Source organism: Sorex araneus, chromosome 6 (assembly GCF_027595985.1).
Source record: "Sorex araneus isolate mSorAra2 chromosome 6, mSorAra2.pri, whole genome shotgun sequence".
Classification (NCBI taxonomy): domain Eukaryota; kingdom Metazoa; phylum Chordata; class Mammalia; order Eulipotyphla; family Soricidae; genus Sorex; species Sorex araneus.
In genome coordinates, this window is record NC_073307.1 from 26,546,883 (window position 1) to 26,566,224 (window position 19,342).

The 19,342-nt window shown below is 42.6% G+C and overlaps 1 protein-coding gene across 1 annotated transcript in view; it reads left to right on the forward strand.

Moving 5' to 3' along the window:
* Positions 1-4,496: 4,496 nt before the first annotated feature.
* The window catches only part of CDKL3 (cyclin dependent kinase like 3), a 58,777-nt gene continuing 43,931 nt past the window's right edge, over positions 4,497-19,342 (forward strand). The window contains exons 1-2 of the mRNA XM_055142946.1: positions 4,497-4,661; positions 12,239-12,433. Of these exons, the coding sequence (XP_054998921.1) occupies positions 4,497-4,661; positions 12,239-12,433 (360 nt within the window). The remainder of the gene's footprint in view (positions 4,662-12,238; positions 12,434-19,342) is intronic.

The window sequence follows — 19,342 nt, forward strand, 5'->3', positions numbered from 1 at the left end:
AAGAGAGGAGAGGGCGAAGTATCTAGAACCACGTGTCCCTATGACGCTATTAGAACTGGTCACGTGAGCTGGTGGCTGGGACCTGAATTTCTGCCTGAGCTATGTAGCCCAGTGATAAATCTACGAGGCTGAGAACAGGGATGCACCTTAATTTGTTTGCCCTCTAGGTTATCTCATGTATTGGGTTAGCAGTCGGAGAGGTCGTGGTGGAAGCAGCAGCTGCTTAAGTCTTTAAAATGGAACCACAAATAATTTGGACTGGTTAGTTGAACGGCTTATCAAATCTGGTACGTTGGGAAAGAAGAGTGAAGGGCTCTCTGGTTTTTCTAAGTGCATCAGCCTCCTTGAATGCTGATAAGACACAATAAGTACCCCCTCCTGAACTGTTTCTTTACGGCTCGAAGCGACCTGTCTGTATTTTGCACTGGGATAAACTGGGTCGAAAAGCCTGGACAAAGATGATAAAACTGTACAGTTTTGTTTATAGTCGTCAGGGAATTAGCGAATTTCGTATTTTGGGTTTTTGGGGGTTAAGGGCACACTTGGCAGTGTTCAGGGCTTCTGGCTCTTCACTCAGGGATCACTCCTGGAGGGGGATGGGAGACCATATGGGGTGCCAGGGATCGAACCTGGGTTGGCCATGTGTAAGGTAAACATCCTTCCCACTGTACTGTCACTCTGGCCTCAGATTTTGTATTTTCCTTTCTGCTCATGAGGATTTAGCTAATTTTATAGGGGGACTGTGATCTCGTTTTCTTGATGTGCAATTGGTTATCCATCATCATTATCCTGTTGATCGTTGATTTTCTCAAGCGGTCTCAGTAAAGACTCCATTCGTCCTAGCCCTGAGATTTTAGAAGCCTCTCTTTACTTGTGCCACATTGGAGGCCCTTTCAGGGTCAGGGGAATGAGACCCATAGTTACTGGTTTTGGCATATGAATATGTCATGGGGAGCTTGCCAGGCTCTCCCATGTGGGCAGGAAACTCTCGGTAGCTTGCCAGGTTCTCCAAGAGGGAGAACTAGACCATAAGATATAGAGCCTAATAAGTCTAATAAGAACTAGGCTATAAGCTTCTGGGAACTTGGTTTTATAGTCTCTGGATGTTGGCCGTTGAAGGGATTATACAACATTGGGGGCAGTTTCCAGGTTTGATCGCCTATCTGCTGGAAAATGGGGGATCTGGGTGGAAGAGGCCCAGTCCCGATTCAAGCAGCCTTGGTTGTCAAATCTAAAACCTGGTTTAGATGTGAAGGGGAAAGTAATGCAGAAGTGCATGGGTTTGTACCTCGCTGGCCAACTCATTTCAGGTGTTCTGTACTAGAAGTAGTAAAGTGAAATTACATTGCTGTAGTTCCTTGTATTCCCTCCCTTTGTTGCCTCTAGTTCCTTTAATGTCGGACTTTGTTGACTAGAAGGATTTTGAGCGTTTTCAGATCCATTTTGGGGGATTCTTGAGCCAGAATGGGAGATGGAATGAGGATCTTGGAGTTATTAATTGCCTATAGTGCCATTTCCCCACTTTTCTCATAGCTCCCTTTCTTCAAAACCTGAATTCTCTCTTGCTTTTAGTAATTCCTGTGGTTATTAAAGATGACCAGTTTAGCTTTGAATAGATTCATGGGGCTTGTAAATGAGATTTTTACAAGTTATAGCAAAATACTATTTTACTCTTTCCCTTCCTTCTATGGGGAATTCTAATTTCCCATGGCTAAAGATGAAGACATACCTGTAGGGTTATATGAAATGAAAAATACTAAAGAGAGAACTTTTATAAGGGAAAAAAAAGTTGGGGGGGCATTTAGGCCAGAGGCTCTTCCTGATTGTGCTCAGGCAGTGCCAGGCAGTCTGATGACAGTTCAGTGTGGGGTTGGCCCCTGAGTGCCTTTACTTGACCTAAGAAAAATATTAAGTAATTTATCTACCAATTTATAGTTGATTTTTGGAAATCCACAGCTTATGGTTTTCTAAAATGAACTAACAGGGGCTGGAGCAATAGCATAGCGGGTAGGGCGTTTGCCTTGCACGCGGCCAACCTGGGTTCCATTCCCGGCACCCAATATGGTCCCATGAGCACCGTCAGGAGTGATTCCTGAGTGCAGAGCCAGGAGTAACCCCTGAGCATCACTGGGTGTGACCCAAAAAGCAAAAAAATAAATGAAGTAACATTTTTCTACAGAATCAGGTTATTTTATCAATTCTATTTTATCAATAGGGCAGTGTATAATCAGAAACATTCACTGACCAGATTACTAGGACTGTTGAAACATTTGTAGAAAGAATAGGTTTTTTTCCCTCTTTTTTACTGAGTCATTGTGAGATAGTTACAAAGTTGTTTATGATTGCATTTCAATGTTCCAACACCCATCCTTTCACCAGTGTACATTTCCCACCACCAATGTCCTGTTTTTTTCCTGCCAACACCCCTCCCCCATGGCAGACATTTTCTCTCTCTCTCTCTCTCTCTCTCTCTCTCTCTCTCTCTCTCTCTCTCTCTCTCTCTCTCTCCTCTCTCTCTTTTTCTCTCTCAGTTTTTAAGCTATGATTTTACACTGTTGTGATTCTGTAGTTCCATATTATGATTTGACTGAGGGCAACTGGCTGTCTGATTCATAATTTATCCTTGCAAATATTTAACCCAAAATAAATAAGTGTGCTTTCAACAAGTTTGAGTCTCCTCTGAGATTTACTATAATATTCATTATAGTGTTTTATAACATGTTGTAAAACAGTAAAAGGAAAGGCAGTCCTCAATATTTGAGTTAAATAAAACCCACCATTTCCACTTCTCTCCAGGAATAGACCTTAGCAGCACTGAAATACTTGTGAATCCTAAAATATCAATTTCTATGCCGTGTCATTTAAATCAAGATTGTAGGTTTCTATATGTGTATATTTTCCAAATGTGAATTTAATGTGCCTGGTGAGGTGGGACCAGTTGAATTAGAGTTTATTGAATATTTCTGCTTTCTTTATGAGAAACAAATGAGATGTAGCCCTTTACATTAATTAATTTTACATAAACTTAACTGAAGCCCTTTAAGAAAAATTTCCTCCAATGATATCCTTAATTCTTTTGGAGGTTGTCACTACAGCAGAAACCCTTGTCTATTCAATTTGCTAATGACCTTTCTTTCCTCTCTCTATGTAACGTGTTTGAGCCTTGAATTATTTGCTTTTCCAGAGGAAGTTTGAAGTTTTTGTCAGATCTTATTTTTTAAAAGGAGTACTACTAGTTTGAACGTATTTTAAAGTATGTAGGAGGTATTCAGAAAAGTCTCAAGGACTGTCTTGTCCATGTTTTATGGATGAATATCCATAGCCGAAGTAGAATTTGGGTCCACGGAATATTAATGTCTCTAGGTAAATCAGAACAATTATATGAGTTCTTGAAAATCTCGTGATACAAGTTGTCTTTGCTTAGTGGCACCAGTCCTCATTTTAGGACCCAGCCAGGAGACAGGTGTTTTTCTTTCTTGGTAGTATCTATGACGTACTTCCCATTAGCCCTCCTCGAGTCCCCTTCTCTATGGGGATTTACAGTCATTCTTACTGCTCTCAATATTCGGACCCTTCGCATCTAGACTCAAAACCAACCAGGGGAGGAGGCCATTGTTTGATCCTTGGTACCGTGCTCCCCACCCCAACCCGGTTTTTCACTCAGCAGCCGCCAGGAACGCGTTTCTTCTCGTTTCCCTTCCGGGTCGCGCCAGCCAGTGTTCCGGTCTTGCGCACTAGACCCAGAAGGCGGGCCCTGCGCCCGCCCTGTAGTCATGGCAGCGGGCGAGCGGCCCAGCGAACGGGCTGGGAGGGCCGGTGTCCCATTTCCCGGCGCGGCAGTGAACAGCTAGGCCGGCGGGACCTCAAAATGGGTTTTGGCGGTGGCGGGTGGGCAGATCAAGTCAGCTGGGGCAGGGGACACATGATGGGGGTGGGCCGAGGCGGGAATCCCTGAGGAGTGGGCGGGGCCGAGCCTTCCGGGCTCCTGATTGGTGAGCGGCAGACGAACGGCGGGAACTTCTGCTGGGTCCCGGACCTCGAGCGGGCGCGCTCAGCGTGGGGGTGACCTAGGGCTGCAGGGTTCGGGGGTTCCGGGGAGCCCCGCAGCACCGCAAGGACGGCTCACTGCTCAGCTAGCAGGGTCCTCAAAACCAAACAGTGGCCGTGGAAGATCCCTAACTTTAAAAATGTAGGTTTAACAACAAAAATAACGTCTGAACCCAAGATTTGGGTGGCTACCAGGGGAGAAGAGGAGGGGAGAAGAGGGTCAGTTTGAGAGTGTGAAGACACTCGACCTTTCTATACCATGAGGCACAGACACGGCTGTACTTCCAAAACTAGTATTGTAAAGTATTGTAAAGAGCGTGAATCCCCCCCTTTAAAAAAAAAAAAAGTATGGATTTATGTGGGAATGCATTGTCAGTATTATGAATGTCTAAATGTTTAATATTTTCTTTTATTTTTTCAAATGCCTATGGAGAAATAGAAGACTGAAAATGGAGCTGTATGAAACCCTTGGGAAAGTGGGAGAGGGAAGCTATGGAACAGTCATGAAATGTAAACATAAGGACACTGGGAAGATAGTGGCCATTAAGATATTTTGTGAGAATCCAGAAAAGTCTGTCAACAAAATTGCAACAAGAGAAATTAAGTTTCTAAAGGTTTGATTCTTTTGCTTTAATTATTCTAAGGAATAAAATACAAGGATTTGTTAGGAATAAAAAAAGTTGTATAAAGAATATCGCAGGTAAGTGAAAACATTTTGCAACATGTGAGACATGAAAAACATGTTTTGAAACAGAGAAACTAATATGATACTCTTGTCTTTTATAATTTTATAGTGATAACAAAATAATAAAAAGTGATAGGTACTGGAAAAGAAACTAGAAATATTCACATATAACACTTTAAAACGTTTGCTTTTTGTGGGCTGGAGAGATGGTACCGAGGTAAAGCACTTGCCTTTGCATGTCGCGGGTCTGGGTTTGATCCCTGGCAATATGGTCAGTTTCCTGAGCCTCACTAGGAATGATCCCTCACCACAGAGCCATGAGCAAGTGTGACCCAAAAACAAAAAACTAAAAAAAAGTTTGCTTTGTGCAAAGCGTTGGGCTAGATGCTGAGATTAAAAGGAGGTAAAAGCAAGTATATCCTCTTTAGAACTTGTTTAAGCGGGGCTGGAGTGATAGCACAGCGGGTAGGGCGTTTGCCTTGCACGCGGCCGACCCAGGTTCAATCGCCAGCATCCCATATGGTCCCCTGAGCACCACCAGGGCTAATTCCTGAGGGCAAGGCCAGGAGTAACCCCTGTGCATCGCTAGGTGTGACCCCCCCCAAAAAAAAAGAACTTGTATAAGCCAGAAAAACAGAGTAGGTGCCAGAGACACAGTACAGCAGGTAGGGGACTTGCTTTGCAAGCAGCTGCCCAGGGTTTCAGCCCTGGCATTCCATATGGTCTCTGAGGAGCACCAATGAGTAATTCCTGAGTAGAGAGCCAGGAGTAAGCCCCTGAACCTTGCCAGGTGTGGCCCCAAAAGAAAAAATAAAAGGAACAAATAAAAATTCTGAGTTAAAAAAAAAAGTGGCTCAGCGGGGCTGGAGTGATAGCACAGAGGGTAGGGCATTTGCCTTGCACGTGGCTGACCCAGGTTCGATTACCAGCATCCCATATGGTCCCCTGAGTACCGCCAGGTTAGTTCCTGAGTGCATGAGCCAGGAGTAATGCATTGCCTGTGCATAGCCAGGTGTGACCCAAAAAAGAAAACGTGACTCAAAATACATTCCAAATGGCTAACACAAATTTCTGTTCTGTAGGGAAGTTTTTTGAAGGAATGGGACATGAATTTAGCTTTAGAAAATGTATAGAATTTAGATAAGAGGGAGAAACTATTCTATTTCAGGGTAGGAGAATTGAATAAACCCAAAGAAGCTAAAGCATTATAAAAAATTAGGAACTAAGTAGACAGGACAAAGAGACGTTTGCTTCCAGAGTTTCCTGTATAGAAGTGGGGAAAGGTAAAATTAGAGAGTAGTTTAGAGGTGAATTTTAAAGTCTTAGGCTCAGGAGTCAAATCTGATTTTTTACAAGGTGGAATGTTTTGAGTTCAGTGTAAAGAAACTAAGTTACCTCTACTGTTTTGGTGTGCAAGATTGAGTGAAAAAATAGGGCACAATATTACGGGTTTAGTGCAGGAATGCTGATGAACATCATAATGCCATTGCTAGGTTGCTGCAATTTAAAGAAAGTTAAGTTAGAACATGGTATGTTTTAAGAGATGAGAGGGGGGCTGGAGCAATAGCACAGCGGGTAGGGCGTTTGCCTTGCACGCGGCCAACCCGGGTTCGAATCCCAGCATCCCATGTGGTCCCCCGAGCACCGCCAGGAGTAATTCCTGAGTGCATGAACCAGGAATGACCCCTGTGCATCGCCGGGTGTGACCCCCCCCCCAAAAAAAAAAGAGATGAGAGGGAAGTCGAAAGAGGAGATATCACAAGTACGAAGTCCAGTGAATGCTATCTACCTTTGATGGAAATACCAAGGAACTTAAACAGCTACTTGCTCAGTTTTAGAAATGTTGAATTTGAGGTGACAGCAGGAGTACATTTAATAAAGATGACTGTAGATATTTATAGAGATGAAGAACAATGTTAAAAAGATCAGTACAGAAATTAGAATTGTGTAAGTATGACTGACTGCCTAGACCACGGGAAACCCAGGAGTGTGAGAAAAGGAGCAGTTTGTTTCTTATTTTTTGCTTTTTAGGTCACACCCAGCAATGCAAGGGGGTTACTCATGACTCATGCACTCAGGAATTACTCCTGTCGGTGCTGGGAATTGAACCCAGGTTGGCCTTGTGCAAGGCAAATGCCCTACTTGCTGTGCTATCGCTCCAGCCCAGCAGTTTGTTTCTTAGAATTTAGGTACAACATGAGTGATTTTTAATATTAAATGTATGTGGATGTATTATTTGTCAGTGCTTTAAAGTTCCTGACTTTGATAATATAGATGTTTGGTATGTGATTATGAAATATTTTTATCATTTTTATTTGAAACAAAGTAAAAGTTTTAGGGTTTTTTTTTAGGGTGCTGGGGATTGAACCCAAGACCTCATCCATGCTAGTCAGTATTTTGCCCCTGAGCAACATCCCCAAGCACCCTAAAGTCTATTTTCATATCTATATTAGATACAGTGCTTTAATTTGTTTTGTGCGGGGGTGGAGGAACACCCAGTACTGCTCAGGGATTACACCTGGCTCTGCACTTAGGAATCATTCCTGGTGGGGCTCAGGGATATGGGGTGCCCGGGATCGAACCTGGAATGACTACATACAAGGCAAGCACCCTGCCTGCTATGCTATCACTCCAGCCTTCATTTTTTTTTAATTAAAAATACATGCAATAGGTATCTATTATCTTTTTAAAGTTTTTGGGTCAAACCTGGCAATCCTCAGGGGTCACTCCTAATTTCTGTCTGCACTCAAGAATTACTCCTGGTGTTGCTTGGGGGAACCTTATGGTATGCTGGAAATTGAACCCAGGTCAGGTGCCGTGCAAGGCAAGTGCCTTACCCACTATGCTGTCACTCTAGCCCCTTTTATACTTCTTGACAATAAAAAGTTAAAACAAAAAATGAGCAAGGGGCCAGCAGTATACCCCAGGCATTACTGAGTATGCTCAAATAACAATTTTTATAAAATACCAGTCCTTATCCTGATGTTCTTTGCTTAATTATTTATGTTTTGGAGCTTTTTGGTTGGTTTGGGGTCCACACACAGTAGTGCTCAGGGCTTACTCCTGACTGAGTTTAGGAATAGCTCCTGGCAGGCTCAGGATACCATAAGTAGTGATGTAGTGCTGGGGATTAAACCCAGGTCAGTGGCTTGCAGGGCAAGTGTGCTACCTGCTCATCATACTATTCTATTGCTCTGACTCCTTTTTTTGTGTGCTTTTGGGCCAGTCTGATTGTTCTCAAGGCTTTTCCTGGCTTTGTGTTTAGAGATCACTTCTGGCAGTTCTGGGGGATAAACAGGGGTCAGCCACATGCAAGGCAACCACCTTACTCCTTCACGATCCCTATTCTGATGTCCTAAAATGCAATATAAGGTAACTTTTACACCACAAGTGAAAATCTGGTTAGATCTTCCTTCCTTCCTTCCTTCCTTCCTTCCTTCCTTCCTTCCTTCCTTCCTTCCTTCCTTCCTTCCTTCCTTCCTTCCTTCCTTCCTTCCTCTCTCTCTCTCTCTCTCTCTCTCTCTCTCTCTCTCTCTCTCTCCTCTCTTTCTTTCTTTCTCTTTTCTCCCACCCGGCAATGCTCAGGGGTTACTCCTGGCTCTGCACTCAGGAATCACTCCTGGCGGTGCTCAGGGATATTGGGGATCAAACCCAGATCAGCTGCATCAGGGAAAATGCCCTCCCCCATCTTTCTAGGCAATATCTTTGACCCTTCTTTCATTTTCGTTGTTTAAGTTAATATTTTTTTCACTACTTCATTATTTTATAAAAATTACGAGTATGTGGGGTCCAGAAAGGTAATTCAACAGCCTAGAACACATGGTTTATATGCTGGAACTCCAGGATCAGCTGCTAGGACTGACCCAGAAGCATCAAGCGAAGTGTGGCTGTGAGTACCACTTGTGTAACAGCCCTCCCACCCCCCAAATATAACAACAACAACAAAAAGCAATCCCCACACACAGTCAACAAAATTCAACATATGGTAACAACACAGAGGTAAGTTGTGAACTTAAAGTGTATGTTACAAGGGTCAGAGGAATAGTACAATAGGTAGAATGTTTACCTTGCATGCCTACCTGGGTTCAATTCCCAGAATCCCATATAGTCCCCTGAACACTGTCAGGAATGATTGATTCCTGAGCACAGAGCCAGGAGCAATCCCTGAGCACCTTTGGGTGTGACCCCAAAATAGAAGACAAAACAAAACAAAAGGAATGTACATGACCAACCAGAGAGATAGTATAGGAGTTAAGGCCCTTGTCTTGCATGCTGAGCCTGGTTCTATCCCTTCTACCATAATATCTCCTGAGCACCACCAGTAGTAAGCCTGAACATAGCCAGAAATGGTCCCCAGGCTCCCAGAAACAAAAATAAAAAGTATGTTTATATTAAAATTATTATGATGAGACCTGAGAGTATAGTAATGTAGGCAATTGATTTCCATGTAGCCAGCACTTGGTCAATCACTGGCATTGTATTTGTTCCTCCAATCATTGCCAGGCTCTGAGCACAGAGTCAGGAGTAAGCCCTGCCTAGGGGATGGCCCAGCGCCCCCCCTCTGCTGCCCCCCATCAAGTATCTATATGCAATCTATGTTCAGACAAGTTGTTCTCAGCTTTTTGTTTTTGTTTTTGGGCCACACCTGGCAATGCTCAGGGGCTACTCAGGGGTCTGCACTCAGGAAATACTCCTGGCAGTATATGTTAGGCGAGGAATCTAACCTGGGTTGGCCACATGCAAGGCAAAAGTACCCATTCTACAAGTACCCACTGTACTATCACTCAGGCCCCTCAGTTTATTTCTTATAGGATTGGCTTGGGACTGGAAAAATAGAATGGGAGTTAATGGTAGCACAAATCATCCCCTGTGCACCACCAAGAAAGATCACTGAGCACAGATCCAGGAGTAATCTCTGAGCACTGTTGTGTGTGGTTCATTCCCCACCCCCCCAAGAAAAGAAATTTTGGTTTGATTTTGTTTAATTCTACTGGATTAATTCTTTGATTAGTACTCCTTTGTAAAAAAAATATTACCATAGGGGCTGGAGCGATAGCGCAGCGGGTAGGGCGTTTGCCTTGCATGCGGCAGACCCGGGTTCGACTCCCAGCATCCCATATGGTCCCCTGAGCACCACCAGACCACCAGGAGTAATTCCTGAGTGCAAAGCCAGGAGTGACCCCTGTGCATCGCTGGGTGTGACCCAAAAAGCTATATATATATATATATATATATATATATATATATATATATATATTACCATAATGACTTAAACTTTTTTTTTCTTTTTGGGTCACACCCGGCAATGCACAGGGGTCATTCCTGGCTTATGCACTCAGGAATTACCCCTGGCGGTGCTCAGGGGACCATATGGGATGCTGGGATTCGAACCCGGGTCGGCCGCGTGCAAGGCAAACGCCCTACCCGCTGTGCTATCACTCCAGCCCCAAACTTTTTTCCTGCTAGAATTTTATTAGATTATAGTTCAATAGTAATAATATAGAAAAGTTTGTGGCAGGAGAGATAGTACACGGGGTAAAGGTCTTGCCTTACATGTGGCCAACCTGGGTTCAGTCCCTAGTACCCCATATAAGTCCCCAAACCCTACAAGAAGTGATTCCTGAGCTCAGAGCCAAAAGTAAGACCTGAGCACAGCTGGATGTGGCTCCAAAACAAAAACAGTAACAAAAACAAAAAGAACATAGAAAAGTTGCTTTGTAATGAAAGAAAGTAAAGTAAGCAACTTGTAAAAGGGTATTTTCAGGAGCCTTTCTTAGGGATGGTCATGGTTTATCTGATATAGTTTCTAATTCCTTACCCATGAATAATTGTCCCTTATATTTATTAACTCACATTAAACACTTTCTGCCTTTAAAATAAATTCAATATAGAAAACCAGTAATTTTCCCTAGTTGAAGGATTAATTTTGTAGTGTTCTAAGCAGTCTATTTTGGAGGCCTTTTATTTATTTATTTATTTCCTGTTTGGGTCACACCCAGCAATATACAGGGGTTACTCCTGGCTCACACCCTCAGGAGTTACTCCTGGCAGAGCTCAGGGGACAAATGCCCTACCCGCTGTGCTATTGCTCCAGCCCCTTGGGGACCTTTTAATTTATTTTTCTTTTGAGTCACACCTGACAGTGCTCAGGGACTGCTCCTTGCTTGGAGGTTGGGAGTCACTCCTGGCAGTGCTCAGAGAACCATGTGGTGCCAGGGACTGAACCCTGGTCTCATATGCAAAGCATGTGCTCTCGCCTATTGAACTGTCTGCCTAGCCTCCAAAGCAGCCCATTATTTCCCTAGAGCCAGCATGCTGTTGCTGTAGCACTATGGCATCTTGCCAAGCAGAGAAACTGGGAGCAAAAATAGGAATGGAATCTGATCTTATATTTTAGCAGGCTTTTCTATTAGTCATTCTTTAAGGACTTTAGTTTCTATATTTTTTTCAGGTGCCATTAAAGGCAAAACTTTTCATAAAGGTACATAGTTTTCTAATGAATCTAATATTGAAGATGTATCCCTAATTTTTAGGCATGTAAATTTTATGATAATTAGGAAAACTTAAAGATTTGAGAATATATTTAAGTTATGTGTTAGTCACTTGCATAAAATATTAAACCTTATTCATTTTTTAATCTGACTAGCCATTTTGGACATTTAGAAGTTATTTGAGGAGTGACTTTTATCAGTCATAAAAGGTATCTTATTGCCTAATAGAATATTATAGACAACTAACAAAAGAGTACCAATAAATAATTTTGGTTCTGAATTTGTATGGATATAAAAGGTATTTCATCAGAAACATTTCTAGATGTTTTTATATTCTTTTGTTACAGTTGGTAAATTTATAATGCAAATATGGCACTTGCCTTTAAAGTCAAGAGGTTTTTGGGTTTTTGTTTTTTTTTTTTTTTTTTTGCTTTTTGGGTCACATCCAGCAATGCACAGGGGTTACTCCTGGCTCTGCACTCAGGAATTACCCCGGCCATGCTCAGGGGACCATATGGGATGCTGGGAATCGAACCCGTGTTGGCCGCATGCAAGGCAAACGCCCTACCCTATGTGCTATTGCTCCAGCCCCACAAATAACAACTTTTTTTTTTTACTTTTTGGGTCACACCTGGCGATGCACAGGGGTTACTCCTGGCTCTGCACTCAGGAATTACCCCTGGCGGTGCTCAGGGGACCATATGGGATGCTGGGAATCGAACCCGGGTTGACCTCGTGCAAGGCAAACGCCCTACCCGCTGTGCTATCACTTCAGCCCCACAAATAACAACTTTTATAAAATACTAGTCCTTATCCTGATGTCAAGAGTTTTAATCTCAGGTATTCCCTGAATACTACTGGATGTGGCCTAAAAACAACAACAACCAAAAAAAAAACAAACAAACAGAAAAACCATGGAGGAAAAGAGGCTCCAAATATTTCAAAATCATGTGTTAAATGAAGTAAGCATTGTACATGAGATAACTTATTTGAAATTTTGTTTCTTTTGTCATAGCAATTTCGCCATGAGAACCTGGTCAATCTAATTGAAGTTTTTAGACAGAAAAAGAAAATTCACTTGGTGTTTGAATTTATTGACCATACAGTACTAGATGAGTTACAACATTATTGTCATGGACTAGAGAGTAAACGACTTAAAAAATACCTCTTCCAGATCCTTCGAGCCATTGAATATCTTCACAATAATAATGTAAGTGCTTCAAAGTAAATAAAAATTTAGGCTGAATGTAAATAATACGTGCACTAGAAACATTGTTCTATTTTTATCAGTGTTATTCAAATTATTTTCTATTTAAAATTAATTCATATCCTAAGATGTGGAGGGAGCAGGTAAGTCACTTACAACACGGACTTGGAGGGATGGGTTCTTGAACATTGTATGAGGGAAACATGAGCACGAAAATGTGTAAATCTGTAACTACCCTCACGGTGATTCACTAATTAAAAAATAAATAAAAATTTAAAAAAAACATGGTTTTGACTTTACAATATGGTTGCAGAACCAAAAAGAATATGGCATACATGGTAATTAAGTATAATGCAGATCAAGATTTGGATGTACCTTTAATTGTAGAGGAGTCAATTATCAACAATTGATTCCTCTAGAATCGATTTAGAGGAATTTATTTACTTAGAGAAGGCACAGTAAAATCTCAAAAGTTAGTCTAATTTTGGGGACATGTGACCAACCAGGGTTTGATTCCCTGCATCCCATATGGTCCCCTGAACACAGAGCCAGGAATAACACCTGAGCATAGCAGATGTGGCCGAAAAAACACAAAGGAAATAAAAAGTTTCCTAGTTCAAATGAAGGCAGCTTTGTAGTACGAACTAGAAAATAGGCCAGGGGAATGGAAAGTGAATGTGGGTGATTTTAGGTGGAGAAGGAAGAAATAAAGTTGTTGAGAGGTTTAGAGGAGCCTTGTCATTTAACCTATGAAAAATCAAAATAAGTAGGGACAAAAAGGATGGTACATCAGGTAAGGTGCTTGACATGCACACAGCTAACTCAGGTTCAATACCCAGCACCCCATTTTATCTCTCTCAGCCCCACCAGAAATAATCCCTGAGCTGGGGCTGGAGCAATAGCACAGTGGGTAGGGCGTTTGCCTTGCACGCGGCCGACCCGGGTTTGATCCCCAGCATCCCATATGGTCCCCTGAGCACCACCAGAGGTAATTCCTGAGTGCAGAGCCAGGAGTAACCCCTGTGCATCGCCAGATGTGGCCCAAAAAGCAAAAAAAAAAAAAAAAAAAAAAAAAAAAAAGCAAAAAAAAGAAAGAATCCCTGAGCTCAGAGCCCGAAGTAAGCTCTGAGCACAGCTGGGTGTTACTCAAAAAAATAAATAAATAAATAAATAAAACAAAAAAGTCAAGAGAAGAAAGATGCTCTACTCTAATTTTTTTGAAGAATTGCCTTAGCATTGAATATTAAGTTCAGCAGATTTTTATGGAAATACTTTATTCACAACATGAACTCTACTTTTAGGAAAATAAGATATGAATGCAAGAAATGATTCTAAATGCCTCAAAAAATGGTTCTGTGTGTAAGTGATACAGACTCAGCATCTATGTACTCCAGGATTTTTCAGATACCTTAATTTCTAGTTTTCTGTCTTGCTAACATTGCATCTCATTTTGCAACTTTGGAACTATGATTATGACTGGAACTGGAACTCACTATTTCCTAGCCATTGGGATCTATGGGATCCTTCTATGGGATAACAGAAAAATTATAGCAGAATCTTTTGAATCAGTATCAGATTATCTTTTGGGGGGTAAGGAGGGCATATCTTTTTTTTTTTTTTTCATTTTGGGTCACACCTGGTGATGCACATGGGTTACTCCTGACTCTACACTCAGGAATTACCCCTGGCGGTGCTCAGGGGGCCATATGGGATGCTGGGATTAGAACACGGGTTGGCAAGGCAAACGCTCTCCCCGATGTATTATTGTTCCAGCCCAGGAAGGCATATCTAGCTGTGCTAGGGAGCTACTTTTAGTTCTGTGTGCTCAGGAGTCATTCCTGTCAGTGCTTGGAGATTCATATGTGTCACTTCTGGCAGTACTTGGGGGACCATACTGGGGTTCAAACCATGATTGGAACAATCATTAGTAGTCTGGCCTATGGAATCATGTTTCTTGGGTTTTCAACCAGCTAATTTGACCCTATACAAATTTGCAATTCTCAGCTTGTTCAAAGTTGGCAGCTATATATTCCTATAACCTCAGGGAAGTTAATCTAACCTCTCTGAATCTCATTTTCCTCGTCTGTAAAAAGATAGAATGGTACCTTGGATGTTTTTTGTAAGGATTAAATTAGGTATAAAGTAGTTAGCACTGTGTTAGGCACATTTTAAGTGCCCAGTAAATAGTGCTGGAAGGGAGTTCAAGGACAGTTGTGTTATTTATGTCCCTACCTTATTTACCTTATTTGTAAAAGACTTTTAAAAATCTGCAGGTAGGTTGCTAGCCTTGCATTTAGCCTATCCAGGTTTGACACCTGGCACTTCATATGTTCCTCCAAGCCTGCCAAGAGTGATACCTGAGCACAGAGCCAATAGTAAGCCCAGAGCACAGCTAGGTGTACCACCACCACCGAAAAAAAAATATAGCCTACTGTAAAAAACTGAAGCTCGCCGAGGGGCGAGTGCACTCGCGGGCTCTCCGGGCGGCTCTGTCTCACCGCCCGAGTTCGGTGCCCCGGAACCGCTGTGTGTGCTGTCGGTCAAGGGCAGGCGACGGAAGGAAGAAGGAAGAAGGCCAAACTGGTTGCTCGATCCGTTTATTTCATTCTCTCTCTCCGCTTCTCTCCCGCTCTCGTGGATCTCTCTGGATCTGTGGATCTGACCCCCGTGGATCTGGCCCCATGGATCTGGCCCCGTGGATCTCACCCCCCAACCCACTCTTCCAGCCTAGTTAAATCTCCACAGCATGAGGGGGTTGGGGCGTACACATAGGTGTGGTCACCATCAATAGGGTAAGGTCCTTTCCCTTAGGGGATGCTTCTCCTAGGACTTAATTCTCTTTCAGCAGGAGGATCCACCCAAGGGCGGAGTCCCATGAATGTGTTTCTCTTCTCCTCAGCCAGCAAACATATAAGAATTCATAATATTAATTATTTTGTATGGACACAATAAGAGATGCATTAAAGCTTATAGAATTGCTCTCCTGGGGCCATCTCAATCTCAGACTACAGTGCTCAGGCCAGATCAGTCTTTCCTATCCCTGGCAGGGTCCCAGTCTCATAATTACTATTGGATCATGACAGCATTTGTCTATGATCAAGCTCTTAACTTATAGTTAAGAATTAGGCACTTTGGCCAGGCCCATCTCGATGCCAGGGTAGCACATAACTCACCGCTTGCCCTGGATCCTTCCCGTCCCATGTCGGGAACCCTGCTTTGGGGTGCTAGGAACTGAGGGCAACTGAGGCTTAAGTGGAGAAAGCAGATGCCCGGGAGGGAATAATATTCGAGGCCAATTAATTCCCAAGTTTTAAAAACATAATATTGTCTTCTTGTGTCTATACAAAACAGTCATAGCTTTAAAGTAAATTATTCAAAAGGCAAAAGAAGAGGAGAAAGGCAATATTAACTTATAAATTCAGTATTCTAGGAAGGTCTGACCTTGCAAATTAGCAGAGTCAGATTAAGGGAAAGCCAAGGATTAACTCTTGGGGAAGAGAGCATGGAGAAGTGATTATAGCTAAACAAAGGGATGGGAGAGATTCGGGAACACCTTGATGGGTGTGACTGGGGTAAGCCTAAACTCTGGGTAAAACCGGGACAAGCTACTTGTGGCAAGGAGGGAAAGGACAAAGTAATGTCATCCTACAGCCTACTATTTCTTGAATAAAGGGAGACAAAAGTATGAGCTAGATTGAGAGACGTGTTTAGTGAGGATGTAAAAGTATAGTAAAAATTTTGGAGAGTAGCTAGAATTTCATTGTAATAACTTTAGATGGGGTACCACTGTGACACTCGATGTAGACCTGAGAAGGGATTTCAGAGTGGTGGTCTGTCAGCTTACAGAGAAAAGGTAAAGGCAGGGAAGATGACACTGGTATCACGTATAGTATTTCAGAGCCCTGAAATTCTAAGTTTAGACTCTTTCTGGCTTCCTTCCTTCCTTCCTTCCTTCCTTCCTTCCTTCCTTCCTTCCTTCCTTCCTTCCTTCCTTCCTTCCTTCCTTCCTTCCTTCTTTTCTTTTTTTTCTTTTTGAGTTTAGACTCTCTGAGGATACTGAGAAGCCATGAACAGTTTCTGAGCATTTCTCTACCTTAAAAAAAAAAAAGCTAAACTGACATTAGTGGAAGTAGAATAAGTACAGGAACTCAGAGATCAGGAAGAATTGTGATAGTCCAGAAATGAAGTAGGAAGGGCTTGTGCTAAGGAAAGGAAGAATAGTAGTGGCAGAGGAAGAAAAGGCTTCAGGAGGGAAATGGTAGGATTTGAGACCTGATAACATGAGAGGGGCCAGGAAGATAGCTCAAAGGACTGGCGTGTGTGACTTGCATTCATGAGACCTTAAGTTCAGTTTCAGCACAGATGCCTCCCTATGGCATTGCTGGGTATAGCTCTGTTGGCCCCCAAGCACTGCTGGATGTCCACCCGGCGATCCTTGATTACTGGAATGACCCTGATGATTCCCAGCAGCTCTGGGTCTGAGCAGCATTGTGCCACCAGCCTGAATAGTGCTATGTCATCAGTCCCAGTATCAATTTACCAGGTCCTCACAACGTGGTGAATATTGCTGGAAGTCATCCCTAGGCCTCCTGATCAATTTTTGAGAGCCCCTCCCGCCTCCCCCACACAATATGAGAGATGCAAGCAAATGGAGAAATGAAAGAAAATGACAAGATTGGGCTTGGAGAGATAGCACAGCGGGTAGGGCGTTTGCCTTGCACGCGGCCAACCCGGGTTCAAATCCCAGCATCCCATATGGTCCCCTGAGCACGGCCAGGGGTAATTCCTGAGTGCAGAGCCAGGAGTAACCCCTGTGCATTGCCAGGTGTGACCCAAAAAGCAAAAAAAAAAAAAAAAAAAAATGACAGGATTCAGAGATGCTCCTACATGGTACTCAGGAGACCTGCACGGTGCTCCCAACGAGGTGCCTTCCGGCCTACAGCAGTGACACTTGGCAGGTCTTTTGGTGCCGAGTATCAAACTGAGGCCCTTAACTCTCCTGTACTATCTCCCCAGACCCTATACAAATATTTCTGTTGTGTGTGTAGGGTGGTTTGGGCATACTCAGCTGTGCTCAGGGCTTGCCACGTAGTATTCCCAGCAGTCACTCCTGAGCACAGAACTAGAAATAGCCCCGGAAAAATGATTATATAAAATGATATACAGCTTAGAACCAGGAAAATCTCACTGTTTGACTCTTGCCTTAAGTGCAGCCAACTGTGGTTTGACCTCTGGCACTACATATGGTTCACAAAGCACCTTCAGGAATGAGTGCAGAACTTGGAGAATGACTGGATGTGGTCCCGAAATAGAAAACTTCTTGTGTTTGGGGGCTCGGGGCTTCCCCAACAGTATTAAGGCTGCTAAGGCTATACATGGCTGTGCTTGGAAGGTCATGTGGTATTAGGGATTGAACTTGGGGTCTTTTGCATACAGGCATGTGCTCCAACTCTGAGCCATCTCCCCAGCCCCAGAAAAACCTTTTACAATCCTCAAGCATTTGTTCACCTTTTATTTAATAATAAAAACATGTTTTTCTTATTGTCTTCTAGACAGGACAATTAAAAATTTAATGTTCTCCTGCAGTAGCTACTTAATTATAGTAGTCCAGTTTATCTAGTTTATCTTTCTCATTCTGGTTTTTTTTTTTTTGCTGTTGTTTTATACTTAAAATTGTTTGATCTGATTAACATCATAAGCCTCTTAATAGTCATTTTGGAAGCAGTATAAATGCAAATATTTGATCACTTGGGGGGGAATGGTTATTTTTTCCCTTATTTAACAATATTATTTGAATAGCTAGAAAAAGGATAGGAAGTACTCCTGTGAAGAATTTAGTCTTGAGTAAAAAAATACAGTTCCTAATTTTACAGAGCTTTCTAAATTATATGTTTTTCATTTTTTAGGAATTTTGGGCATGTCAGTTTAATTTCTAAAGAATTATTTTTCCTTAGTCCTTCCCCAACTTCCTTAAATTTAGGTTACTTTTGTATATTTTATTAACTCTGCTTTTAGATTTTATTTTGCTTTTGTTTTTCTTTGGCCACACCTGGTGGTATTCAGGGCCTACTCTTGGCACTACATTCAGGGATCACTCCTAGCTGGGCTCGGGGGAACCTTATAGGGTGCCAGGGATTGAACCTGGGTCATCTCTCTGCAAGTCATGCACCCTATCTGCTGTTCTATCTCTCTAGCCCCTTGGATTTTTAAATTATTTATTTAAAAATAAATTTTGTTTTTGTTTTTTGTCACACCCAGGCTTACTTTTTTTTTTCTCTTTTTGGGTCACACCTGGCGATGCACAGGGGTTACTCCTGGCTCTGCACTCAGGAATTACCCCTGGCCATGCTCAGGGGACCATATGGGATGCTGGGCTTTGAACCTGGGTCGGCCGCGTGCAAGGCAAACGCCCTACCCGCTGTGCTATCTCTCCAGCCCCCCAGGCTTACTTCTGACTGCTTGGGGATCTTTCCTGGTAGGCTTGGGGGACCATAAGGATTTTAGGGATTGAACCCAGGTTGGCTGGCTGAAGGGCATATGCTTTACCTGCTATACTATCTTTCTGGCCCCATTTTGTTTTATTGTTCACATCCAGAAGTTCTCAGGAGCTTGGGGAATCACATAGAGCTAGGAATCACACCAGGGCCCTCAACATGCAAATTATTCACCATTGCCTACTGTATTATCCCTCTGGTCCTGTTTTTGCATTTTAAACTCAGTATCCCAATTAAGGGCTTGTTAGTAGTAGTAGAAGTAGTATTAGTAATAGCACTTATTTTTCATTATAATTATTTTACCAGTTGTTAAGTGTCTTGACGTATGTGCTTCATCTCTTGTTTATTGAAGATACTTATTTAAAAAATTTAGGGGCTGGGGGGCTGGAGCAATAGCACAGTGGGTAGGGCGTTTGCC